This window comes from Falco biarmicus, chromosome 6, assembly GCF_023638135.1.
Source record: "Falco biarmicus isolate bFalBia1 chromosome 6, bFalBia1.pri, whole genome shotgun sequence".
NCBI classification, from domain to species: Eukaryota; Metazoa; Chordata; class Aves; order Falconiformes; family Falconidae; genus Falco; species Falco biarmicus.
The window spans coordinates 168,230-181,177 of record NC_079293.1 but is presented as its reverse complement, the minus strand read 5'-3'; the positions used below and the strand labels follow the sequence as shown (position 1 = coordinate 181,177).

At 57.5% G+C, this 12,948-nt stretch overlaps 1 protein-coding gene across 1 annotated transcript; it reads left to right on the top strand.

The window, feature by feature from the left end:
- The first annotated feature begins 2,916 nt into the window (after positions 1 to 2,916).
- Positions 2,917 to 12,463, top strand: PRDM13 (PR/SET domain 13). The gene is given in 5 exon segments (XM_056344788.1): positions 2,917 to 3,650; positions 5,347 to 5,478; positions 5,577 to 5,697; positions 9,092 to 9,989; positions 9,991 to 12,463. Coding segments are annotated over 5 exon segments (1,866 nt in total). The 5' UTR covers positions 2,917 to 3,509; the 3' UTR covers positions 10,565 to 12,463.
- The last annotated feature ends 485 nt before the right edge of the window (positions 12,464 to 12,948 follow it).

Sequence of the window (12,948 nt, the reverse complement as noted above, 5' to 3'; positions counted from 1 at the left end):
TGCCGGAGCGGTTTGATGGTTTGAATGGAGCTCCCTGGTGGGACATTGCTCTCCGCAACTGTGCCTCTTTGGATGACTGTTGTTCCTTAACATTCATGCCTCATTATGGGGCAACCTGTTAAATCAGGGAGAACAGTGTGCCAAAGTGTTACTCAGGGGCACCGGCAGTTCAGCGGTGGGCATAAATAAGGGCCGCCGAGGAAAATAACTTTCGTCGCATCTCTGGGCAAAAGTGATCTCGCTGTAATGGTGCCTCTAGTAGCCCGGTTTAAGTATATAAAGAGCGATAGTGGAATGTTTTGATTGAGTCTAAACATTGTCTTTGAATAAAGCTGAAACCATGTAATTAATGTGTCTTTTTAATAAGGGACAATACGGTCGTTCAAGCTATTTAATTTCATTTAATTTTCCATCCCATTTGCTCCAAAGGCTGCTTTTACTTTTAACACCCGGCCTTTCATGCTGCATTTTGCTCCAGTGGGCACATTAGATCGGTTTCACCCTTCCTTTTTAGGGAAGGAAAAATAAAAGAAAATGTGGTTCCTTTCCTCTTTTGTGGACAATTTATTTCACTTGGGGAACTTCAACTTTGAGCCACAGGACAGAATAAAAATTGGAGAACTGGTGTGAATGCTTCCAGAGCAAGGGCTTTTATTTTCTGAGTGGATGGGAACCAGCCACAATCGGCTATATTAATAAATAACTTTCCTCACAGTCGGCCTTTACATGGTCCTATTGATAAAATTGTTCGCGTGTCGTTCACGCTTTTTGACTCATTAAGGCCTGGGAGGGAGTGGATCCCGAGCCGGAGCAGTAGGATACCTTGGTCGCCTTAAAAGCCCTCTCTCTACCTCTGCGGCTCCCGGAATTTCAGCCCAGGCTCATCCTTAAGTGGCCAGGCCAGAGGTTACAGGGACATGTTCATGGCTTAAATTTATTGCCCTCAACTTCTTGTTTATCCTTTTTTCCCCATTCAGGCCGCTGATCAAAGGGGTCATCTTCAGTTCCCCACATCCTCTCCCCGCCCCCCCCCCCCCCCCCCTCCGCCTTCCCGTCCCTGCCGAAGTGAAAAAGAACACCACCACCACCCCACCACCCCCGCCCCCGCTCCCGGGACTGTCCCTGCCATTGCACCCCGGAGAGATGCGATCGATGATCGTTGATGCCGCGGGGGGCAGGCGCGACATTTATCTCCTGTGCGCGCCAGTATGTGTCGTTACTAAAAACACTTTCACAGCCCACGCGGACCCCGTGCGGGCCGGCAGCCCCCGGTGCAGGCGGCGGCAGCGCCCCGGCCCCGGCCCCGGCCCCGGCCCCGGCCCCGGCCCGTCGCGGTGCCGTCGCGGTCCCCCCGGCCGGGGCAGCCCCCGCGCTCCCCGTCTAGCGCCCGCGGCCAGCGCCGGGGGCGGAACGGGCCGTGCAGGCCGCCCTCCGCCGCCCTCCGGTCTGAACAGGGGCTGGCACCTCGGGGCTCGCCCCGGCGGTGCCTGGCGGAGGGCAGCCGGCTGGCACGGGGCGGGCGGGCAGCGCGGTCGCGGCGGGGCCGGAGCCACTGCCACTGGCGTGGGCAAACGTCATGGCAGCGGTGGCGGTAACTTGCCAGGCTGAGCTTTAATTGCTTTCCCGGTGCGGTGCCGGCCAGGGAGAGGGGAAAGGGCATCTTTGCAACCGCCAGCTCGTGAGACTTGCCGGTTCAAAGTCCCTCTCCCCCCGCTGCGCATCCCTGAGGCCCTCGCTTCCACGGTGCCACTCGTGACGGCGGCAAACAAATCCAGAGCAAAGCCCACACTAACGATCACATCGAAAGCGACGTACCAAGGTTTATCTTGCAGGAAGCCGGGTTACTTGAGAAGAGTCCCCTCAGTTACCTGGCACCCATCGGCAGACACACCTCTAAGCGTAGCTTTTGGGTTTTTCTTTTTAAATTTATTAGGTCTGACTGTTAGAAGAACGCCGGGGGGAGGGAAGCTCCATATCTGCAATTTTTTTCTGAATGCAATGCATAAAATCTGCATGTGCAACTTCTCCGTAGGAGAAAGGGTCAGAAATCTTCTTTTTGGAGACTTAGGAGGTGTGGAGAGGAGAAAACCTGCTAGTGGGAATTAGACAGGACTATAAAAGCGAAAGTGGAAAATTGAATTTGTTACTGTACTATTTGGTCTGGCAGGCACATCTGGACTGTTGCATGCGTGTAAGAAAAATGTCGCACACCTTTCCTTTTCAGATTCTGGAGATTTCTTGGGATACCCAGCCTGAATTATAAAATGACTTAATCCTAGCGCCTCGTTGTGTCTTAATTACAATATTTATGCGAGGAGGAAGGACATAGACACACCGTTCGAATCACTTCGTTCTGGCTTTATTTACAATCGCTTTTTGCCGGTTCCACCTCCGAAAGCAGGCTCGGTGCAAGCTATTTTGCGTGCGTGAGAGGAACCTGTGGATGTATTTAAACAAGGAATCCAGCTGCACGCTGTTTGTTAGACATCTGTGTTATCTGCTGGCCGTGCCTCTCTGTTTCCTGGTGGCTGTATGTCTCTATTTCCTCCCGTCTCTATTTCTTAATCGCACGAACTAGGAGACACAGTTTCCGCAGTGCTCGCAGATGCAGCGGTGTGTTTTACAAGGGCTACGACGGCTCATATTTTGTGCTATTCATCCTCCTTAAGGATCAAAGCTCTTCTGAACAGATTACTGGCCTGAAACCAACCCACTGAAATGGTAATATGGTCGTTCTTTAAAAAAAAAAAAAAAAAAAAAAAGAGAGAGGAAAAAAAAAGTGTAGGTATTTTCTGGTGTTTTCCCATCAAGTACCTGCCCAATTTCTGTATGGCACACGCCGGGAATCAATAGAAGTTAACAAGTCCTCAAAACATTCCCCATCTCTTTGTTTAATCTCCTTTACAATAAAGCCAAGGGAAGAGAATTAAAAATCTTTGAAGTATATTAAACCTCAAAAGGCTCAGCCAAGTAGACTTAAAATAGTCACTTATTTTCCAAAACTGGTTTGTCGAGGAACAATAAAAGGAAGTAAAATTTATGGAGAAATTATACAGTGGATTTGTCACTTAAAATATCGTAACTGTCTCGGGGACAATACCCCATGCTGAGGATTAATGGTCCCTCCAGACCTTTGATTCACCAACGCCTTTTCTTTGCCCTTGACAAATTGGATTTTTAGGAATGGGAAGGTCGCCTGGCCCATTGTCTGCCAGCCATTCACTCCGCCTGATTATGCAGGAGGGTTAGGGAAAGGCTCCATGTGACCCTCTTGGATGGGACTCCGCAGCTGCTCGAGAAGCCAAACTCTCTCACCAAACTCTGCGCCCCAGAGCATCCCCCTGCCAAGGGGTACCCCTCCTGCTCCCGTTGAAAAGCCGGCGCCCGCACACCGCCGCGTCACTCTGCGGGCGGAGATACGCCTGTGCTCATCCTCCCGCCGCCTGCCGCTGTCACGCCGGCCCCCTTAAGTACTTTGGGTTCCCGAACGCTCGCACCCAGAGGCAGCGATGCAAACCAGCAGGGCTCCGGCCATCAGCGTGAGCGCGGAGAGCTGCATCCCGGCTGGGCTGCGGCTGGGTCCTGTGCCGGGCACCTTCAAACTGGGCAAGTACCTGTCAGACCGCAGGGAGCCAGGACCCAAAAAAAAGGTATTTTCCTACGGTCTCTCCTGCACCGCTGGACCTTGCTTTTTCGTTGACTCGGGGGAAGCCGGCTTGGGAGAAGAGGCTGCTCTTCCTCCCTCTCTCTTCGATCCTCCCTTCTTAGAGCGAGCCAGGAAAGGAAAGGGAAGAGTTTCCAGAGCGTCCCGAGATGTCTTCTCGTGGCTTTGCCAGGAAAGCCGGCCCACCCGTACCCTCTCCTCCTCCTCCCCAGCGCCGGGGCCCTGCTAGCCCCGCCGGCCTCCGTGTCGAGGCCAGAGACCTCGGGGGCTCTGCCGGAGCAGCGGACGCGCCCCCGCCTTGGACGCAGACACGCTGAACGCGCCACCGCAGTCCGGTACCCGGTTCCCGGTGCCGGAGGGCGCTGGTGCCGCCGCTCAGCCCCCACCCCGCGGGGCTCCGCTCGCTCGGGCATTGCCCCTTCCCTGATCTGGAGCCCCGGCCAGGCGGGGACACGCGGCTTTCACAGCCCCCAGGTTTTGTCCAGGGAAGGGGCAGGGGGAGAGGCAGGTGCACCGATTTATTTCTGCGTTCGGCTCGGGTTTGTGCCCCGCACAGTCCCTCTCTTTGGCTGCGAACCCTCTGGCTGGGACCGGAAGGGAGCGCGGGGCAAGCGGGCCGGGCCCCCCCCGGCGGCGGCGGCGGCGGCGGGGTGCGAGTCGCAGGTGCCGGGTCAGCCCGGCGCAGCTCGGCCTCCCCGCAGAGCCAGAGCCTGGGTCCCGCTCCTACACCCGGAGCCGCTAATTGCCCGCACAGCCGGAGCGGGAGGGGGTGACGGCCGCTGGGCTGCCGGCTCCGGGGTCAGTCGACGCCCGAGCTGAGGAGCGAGGAGCAGACGGCGGAGGGTACGCGCCCCGTCCATCAGGTTCGTCAGGGGGCTGCGGGTGAGAGCCCTCCGTCCACCCCCAGGGCAGCCGCGGCTCACGCGTTCCGCTCGGATTTTTAATGCCCTTTAATTGTTTTTAAACGCTCTGCCAGCCCACTCAAATTTATTTCTCATCTGGCTCCCTTCGTTTCTCGCTTTAGACTGCTTTGTTCCGATGACTTTTATTGCACGGTCATTCAGGGAACGGGCACTTCATTTTCTCTTTGTATGGGCAAGCAGATTATGAAGCACGGAGCTACAGGGACTTCGTAGCTAAGCAGAACCCTCCCCTTGCCCCCTCCCCGTCTCCTGACAAGTCGTGTATGTCGCAATTGTTTTGCACAAACCGTTCCAAAAAAACCCAAAACCAAAACCAAACCACCTTACCTGTTCATTTAATATAGCGTTAAGCTAAATGTAGCAGCTGAGACTGAACAAGGTGCGTTTGGACCAGTGCGACCCACGGGAAAAATCCCGTTTCCCCTGGCAAAGCTGCAGGTGCCCACCGGGCCCGGGCTCTTCCACCTTTACCCCGGAGAGCAGCAACCCCCTCCGGGCAGCCGCAGCTCTCCAGGGCACCCGCGGGTCGGGGAAGGTGCTGCCCAAAGGCGGGCGAGGAGGGAAGAATCAAAGCGGCGGCGGAACGACATGCTCTCGCTGCTGCCGCCGAGCCGCGATGCCCAGGCGCCCGCCCGGCGTGGGGAAGCCGGTTAGCCGTGCAGGGCGCAGCAGGCAGGCAGGCAGGGGACGGGTAAGCTTTTTGCTTTCTTTTCTGCTTCGTCTCGCGTGTAAGTGACAGCGGTGCCGCCTGTCTTCCAGGTGCGGATGGTGAGAGGGGAATTAGTGGATGAAGCCGGGAGCTCAGCTCTGGAGTGGATAGGGTTAATCCGGGCTGCCCGAAACTCCCAAGAGCAGACACTGGAGGCTGTTGCGGATCTGCCAGGAGGACAGGTACCCCACTCGCGGCTCCGGGCCGGCCTGGCACCGCTCTCCGCCACCTGCCTCCCCTCTCAAGCCTCCTGAAGAAGTTTCCTTTCTCTCCCTCCCAGATTTTCTACCGGGCGCTGCGAGATGTCCAGCCGGGAGAGGAGCTCACCGTCTGGTACTCCAACCCCCTGGCGCAGTGGTTTGACATCCCCGTCACCGCCACCCCCACGCACGACGAGAAAGGTACAGATGCGGGTATTCGTTTCAGAGCAACCGAATCAAACGAAACAAAACAAGCCCTCTTTAAAATTGACATCTTTGACGGGAGCTCAAACTGCGGTAGGCATACGCGGGGCCCTTCAAATCTGCGCCCTCAGGAAAATTAATGCCAGCACAGCTGCAGCGACTTCTAACCTGCTACCCTTTAAGCTAAGACTCCATCTGCTTATATTTAAAGGGTGATCTGTTAACTCGGTAGCGTATGGGAAGGCCCCCGTGCCTCGAGTCGTTCCGTCATCGGCACAATTTAATGATCTTTTGATAGGCAAGTAGGATTTCAATGAAACAACGCTAGTGTTCTTTTCCGAGACGGCAATTTAGCTTGGTAGTTTCTAAAAACATCGCGTTCACCTTCTGTGCTCCTCTGACAGAGCTTCAGAGCCCCTTTTCAGGTTACCTTGTGGGGTAGATTCACATAGTCACGTCAAAACGGCTACTGGGCGGTCCCTGTCAATTAGGATGCGTTAGGTAAAAAATTAAGTCGGCGTCAAATCACATGAGGATATCGGGAAAGGGAAGCCACCCGCCTGGGACGGCTTGTTTCCATCTGCAGGCTGGTTCTTAGGTGGAGTTGCACCAATGGTTAACAAAAATGGCAGCACAGTAAACTTGGAGGAAAGACGACAAAACCGCTCAGCCTTCACCTGCCGTGCCGCGACGGCGGCGGGCACAGCCTCCCGCTGATCCCTGCGGCCCCCGGGACGGCGGCGGCGGTTCGGCGCGACCCGTGGGCACTCTCCCGCCTCGGGCTGAGCCCGCTCAGGGAGCGGCGAGGGGCCCCCGCCTGCTGCTGCCCTGCGCGGAAGATGCTTCAGCTGGGCTGTGGCCCTGGGAAGGGCACGATCCGGGGAGGGGCTGCGCCCTCCCCTCCGCTCAAGGCTGGCTGCTCCGCAGGGTGACCGGAACGCGGCCCGGAGGGGTGGGTGACTGCCGAAACGCCGGGCGCCGGCTGCTCACGTCCCATCCGACTCGTGCAATGCGCAAGAGCCCAGATCCCTCCTTGCACTAAAACTATACCTGGAAAAGAAACTTTTGGTCACCTCTCTGCCCCCCTCCCCCCGCCCCGCAGCGTCAGTGAGGCCACGGGTCTGCCGAGGGTCACCCCCTCGAAAAGCCCGGGCTCTGACGAAACTTCGGCTGCAGGAAGGAGGACACGGCGCTGGGTCCTATCCCCGCTCTCCCACCCTTCCAGCAGCTCCTGCCTGCGGATGGGTACCAGCGCTGCCCGGAGAAAAATAAAGGCAGGAAATCTCTGGTCTACGAGAAGCACCCAGCGTGTGGCACCTTCCTCGTCCCGTCGAAGTGAGGCTCAGCTGCAGACTGACCCTGCGGATCTGCTGCGACTCCAGCCCCACAGTTTCCAGACCAAATAATGCGGACTCAGAATTGTCTCAAAATGCTAAAGCGCTCTTCCTGTAAGGATAGTACGCCGAAATAAGAAACAGAAAACAAAACAGGGCGGAAGAAATCCAGAGAGCTTTTTTTTTAAAAAAAACCAAATCAAAACAAAACTTTGGAGATCTTGTGTTTGACCCCATTTATATGGGTTTACCGTGATGAGAAAAGGGTGCTTTTCGTTTTTGTTTTTGGGGGGTTTTTTTGCATTTTTTTTTCTCCGAGCGATAGTTGCTGAACTGGAGCTGAACCGGGGAAAGCGCCGGGCCGGGCTCGGCGGCCCTAGCAGGCAGCCCGTCCCGCCGGTCCCGCCAAGCTTTTGCCGAGGACAAGTGGGGCCAAACCGCATCGCTGTAGAGACTCGCAAAGGCAAACGCAGGCAGTGGGAGGCAGCCCGCAGAGGTCTGAGGCCGCACGCCTTTCGGCCCGTTCCACTTCTTTACCCGCTTTCCCGTGCACGGCGGTGGGATTGCGGCCGTGGTTCCATCTCCCGCCGCCGCTGCCCCACCCGGGCCGGGGCAGTCGCGCTGCCGCCTCCCTCCCTCCCCGACGGGGCGGAAGGCCACGTCCGACGACTTCACAGAGCTGCACGGCCAGGGACTGCTGCTCCACGGCCAGCGAGGAAGGGCCGCTCACGACGGCAAGGACACGGGCGGCCAGACACGGGCAACAGCGCTGGATCCTCCCACGCGAGTTCGCCCTCGAGTTTCCCGTGGAGAGCGAAGACTTCGTGATTCACCCGAGGCGGCCGCCGGCTGATCCCTGGCCCGAATGCTGCGTTAAGAGCCCTCTCGGGAGGCTGGTGGCAGCCAGCGCGTGCTCCACAGTGACCCGCCACCCCGCGGGTGCCCCGGCTGCCGCGGAACGCAGCGCAGGGCCGAAGCACGCCCATCCTCGTCCCTTGTGCTCCATCGCACCCCCATCGCCCCCCAAGGGACCCCCCCAAAACGCGAGGAGCTGGGCCCAGGCTCGGAGCGGCCTCTCGGTTCCGTGTGGCACTTGGCCTCCGCTTTGGCGTTTCGGAGCATTAACTGAGCAATGAGGGCAGCTGGGGCGGTGCAGGGCGGGCAGCGGCTGGGGGGGCCCGCGGGTTCCGAAACGTCCCATCGGTGCCTCGTAGTGACTGGGAGAAACGAGAGAGAGGAAGATGGATACATATAGACAGAAAAAGAGATAGAAGAAAGGGGAGGAGAGGGAAGGGAGAGGGGCAGGGGGGGGATAATGCGTTAGAACGAAAGAAAAGGAAGAGAAAGAAAAGAAAAGGAAGGAAAAGAGGAAGGAAAGAAGAGAAAGGAAAGAAGAGGAAGGAAGGATGAAAGAGAAAGAGAGAGGCAAAGAAAGAAAGAGAAAGAGGAAGAGAAAGAAGGAAAGAGCGAGAGAGAAAGAAAGAGAAAAACCGAAAGAATAAAGATACCCAGACAGACAGGTTGCCTGCAGAGGCAGCCGAGGTTGTCCTTGGAAGGACGCTTTTGGCAAAGCAGGGCCAGCGAAGACTGTGCCTCTGCGGTGCCGGGCAGCCAGCACAGCCGCGGCCACCGAGGTCTGTTCCGCTCGAGAGAAGCCGAAATGTTTAGGGGACGGGGCACAAAGGGCATTGTCCTCTGAAAAGGAATGATTACATATGGCCCATACATATCGGATATTGTCTCGCCGCGTAATGAAGGGCTCACGATCATTAGATTGGCCTTTGTTCGGTGCAGCCGACTCCTTGACATACGCTACCTCCTCCTCTGCAAACGCCAACAGATGGGGCCCCCCGACAGACGACTCGCGGCAGCAGCTGCTCCCCACGGCCCCACGACGCCCCGTCCGCGGAAGCGCGGCCCGCACCGCACAGCGCCCGCACCGCACCGCGACATCGGGGCGGGGGTGGGGGGGGAGGGGGGAGCCGGGGCGGCGGGGGCGCGGGGAGGCTCGGGGATGCGCGGCGGCCGCTGACGGGCCCCTCCGCTTGCCTCCGCAGGGGAGGAGCGGTACATCTGCTGGTACTGCTGGAGGACCTTCAAGTACCCCAACAGCCTCAAGGCCCACGTCCACTTCCACTGCGCGCTGAGCCACGGCCGGCCCTTCCTCCACCACGACCACGGCCGGCCCGCCGCCGCCGCCTTCGGCCTCCCCCCCAAGGAGCCGCCGGCCGCCGCGCTGCGCGGCCACCCGCCGCCCGGCTGCGGCCCGCGGGAGGCCGTCAAGCGCGAAGCCGCCACCGCCTCCCCGCCGCTCGCTAAGCCGGGGCTGCCCAAGCGGGCGGCGGGCAAGGAGGAGCAGGAGCGCGCCCTGGACATGAGCGTGGGGGCCGCCCGCGGGCCGGGGCTGCTGCTGGGGCCGGCGGGCGGCAACGGGCTGGCGCTCTGCCCCGGGGCGCGCTCGGCCTTCCGCCCTGCCGGGCCGCTGCGGGAGGAGGCGCGGGGCGCCACCGCCCTCGGCTTCTCCAAGCTGCTGGGGGGGCTGAAGGCGGGACGCGCCGCCGCCGAGGCGCCGCCCAAGTGCGGGGCGCTGCCGGGCGAGGCCGCCCCCCCAGCGGCGACGGCGGCGGCGGGGCTGGCGTGCGGCGGCGGGCTGCGCGCCTTCCCGCTGCTCTCGCCGCTGGAGGAGGCCTCGGCCTTCCGGCAGGTGGAGCGGGGGCTGCCCGCCGCCGCGCTGCCTCCCGCCCGCTACCCGCCGCTGCCCGGCGGCGCGCTGGAGCGCTTCGCGCTGCCGCCCTTCGAGGGGCTGAAGGCGTACGCGGGGGAGTGCGGGCTGCCTGTGATGCCGCTCACCGTCTACAACGGGGAGCTGCTCTACGGCGCCGCGCCTTACTACCCGCTGAAGCTGCACCTCGGTGGCCTCCTCAAGTACCCCGAGTCGGTGTCGTACTTCGGGGGGGCCGGCGGCGGGGCTGCATGCTGCCGAGCTGGGCTCGCTGGCCAGCATCGACCGGGAGATCGCCATGCACACGCAGCAGCTCTCCGAGCTGGCGGCCGAGAAGGGCCGCGGGCGGCTGGAGGCGCTGCCGGCAGGGGCGGCGGGGGCGGCCGGCGGGAAGCCCAAGACCGGGCACCTGTGCCTCTACTGCGGGAAGCTGTACTCCCGCAAGTACGGGCTGAAGATCCACATGCGGACTCACACCGGCTACAAGCCACTCAAGTGCAAGGTCTGCCTGCGGCCCTTCGGGGACCCCAGCAACCTCAACAAGCACATCCGCCTGCACGCCGAGGGCAACACGCCCTACCGCTGCGAGCACTGCGGCAAGGTGCTGGTGCGGCGCCGCGACCTGGAGCGGCACGTCAAGTCCCGGCACCCGGGGCAGAGCCTCGGCAAGGCGGCCGAGGACAAGAATGACTCTGGCTATGCGCACCCCGAGCAGGAGCAAAAGACTGACAACGAGAGCGACGTCGACGTCTGCTTCACCGACGACCAGAGCGACCCGGAGAGCGGCAGCAGGCACCGCGAGCAGTGATGCAGGAGGCGGCCGGGGCGGGGCGGGGCGGGGGCGCGCTGCAGCCCCCCCTACCCCTTACTCTGAGCTCCCGGCCTCCCAGGGTGGTCCCACGGGAGGCAGTGCCGCGGGGGACTGCGCGGCTGGCGGCGGGGCAGCCGGGAGTGCACTCTCGCCGCGGGCGTCCCGGGGCTCCCGCCGCTGCGTCCCCCCCGCCGCTGCAGCCGCGGTGCGGGGAGATAGGCCAGGAGAGGGTGGGGGGCGAAGCCCTGGCGGGCCCGGGATCCCACCGGACAGGCACCGCATCCCCATAGGCGCCCGTATCTCAGTGGCCATATATTTTTATTGTACCTTTGTGTCGAGGAAATTGTGCCTTTTGGAAACGATTTTTTTCTATGTGCTCTCCCGTCACTTGTTCCAGCGCTCTGAGCCGTGGAGCTCAGCAGCAGACCCGGGTCTGCAAGCGCCTCTGGCATCTGTACACTTTATTTGACACCTCAGATGTGCTTTCTCGGGTCCTAATAAAGCAATACCAACAGCTTTTTGGAAAGAAAGAAAGAAAAAAAGAAAAGAAAGAAAGCAAGAAAGAGGCAACAAAAAGCTACAGTTGCAGCACTGAAGAGGTTCGCGTATAACAGGTGCACCATTTGATCAAGTTGCAATTATTTATAACAGATAATATTTGAGTAACAAATGTAAAATAAATATTGAAAAGCATGAATTTAAAAGCACGCACTATATAATTTTAAAGGAAATACACTCTCTGTTTGGTAGAATACAAATGTGGTGTATGTTTGTTTTCTAATGACTGATGTACAGTGGATACAGTATTTTGGTCTTGGTTCCAGTTTGTCATGCGATTTTTTAAGAAAAAAATAAAGTTACTGACAAACTACTGTTTGTCTAATTGTTCACTGATGTGTGGTCGTTAGCAAGATCTCGTGTTTCTCTGTAACGCTCCTGATGATTGGGAGGCTCGGCCCAGATCTCGTCGTATTCATCGTCTTTGGGTCAAGTTCTAAAGAATTTGCCTCGAGTATTTCGTCTGAGTATTTTCCTCCTCTCATGCAGCAGAAGAAACCAGCAAAACCCAAGCAAAATCCAATCCGTTCTTCCCTATGCCTACGACTTCTGGAAAAGCTTTTTGGTTTTGTTGCTTTTAGGTTCTTTTTAGCAGAGATGTTAAAGGCTGAACGTTATTAGTCTGCTTTATCTGTTTGTGTTCTGTCAAACGTGCCCCTTTTGCAAACACTCTTCTTTAGAATCGTTGGTACTTTTATCTGAGAGGAAAATCTCCTTATGCCGGTGGTATGACAAACCTGAAACGCGTTTAACTTAAAGAAGACTGTCAGAAAAATGACTGTTTCCCCTGGCAAGTCCTCCAGGTCCCCACGCGAAGCAGTGCCGCGGTGCCGGCAGTGAGCCCAGCTCCGCGGGTCTCCGCGCTCAGCTCCGAGCTGGTGCTCTCGGTGGGAGCTTGCACCCGGGCAGGCAGAGGGGACAGGAGGGGGCCCCGCTTCTTGATTTCGCGTAGTCAACAACTCTGGAGCAGATATTAAATCTCTTGGTGGATGCGGATAGTTAGAAAGCGCTGAGTTTCCAGGATCGGGCCTTATTTCAGTCCAGGGTGTAGGTGACACAATGGTAAATACAAACTACTACCAGCATCTGAAAGAGTCTCAGATATAAAATTGATCCTGCGTTTGCTCACTTAAGGCTAAACGTTCTCGATAGTAGTAGGAAATCGGAATTCAAATGCCAGGCTTGGATTTCCTTTAAAGGTTTGATTTGCATTCAAAAGCTGTAGGATTTACGATTTTTTAAAAATTATTTTTTTTTGTCTGGGCTAGCTCACTAAATACCCACTTAGTCGATTCGCTTTTATCCCAGGACAAAGTGGTGTTTCTGTCATGAAAGTAAATGGGAAAAACTCTCTCCTTTTGCTCATCTGTCGCTGGATTCGAAAATTCTGTTGTCATTTATAGCACCGGCAGCGGGACCAACAGTTTAGCCGGCCAGTTCTTTATTTCAATATTTGTCTGTTGCTTTCCCAAAGGCAGGCATCCATCATGGAGCTGCTGCTGGGGAGAGAGGCGTCATGTACGCTATGAGGTTGTGGAAAGGGAAGAATAATAAAGGTATGGTCCGGGAATTATTTTACACGTCAGTGGAGTTTGTGTGTTTTAATAGAAGTGTCCTGTCAATCGTAATACTTGGGCTACCTTTACAAAAAAAGTAAATTTGTGTGAATTCACGGTCTGTATATCTAAACATTAATATAGTCTTTGAGATAAGAAACAACATTCAAACCGAACTAAATATAACCAACTGTAACAACCAAAGTCGAGAACAAAACAAAACAAGAAAAAATGTGTTTTGCTTTTTTTTTTTTTTTTTTTGTAACT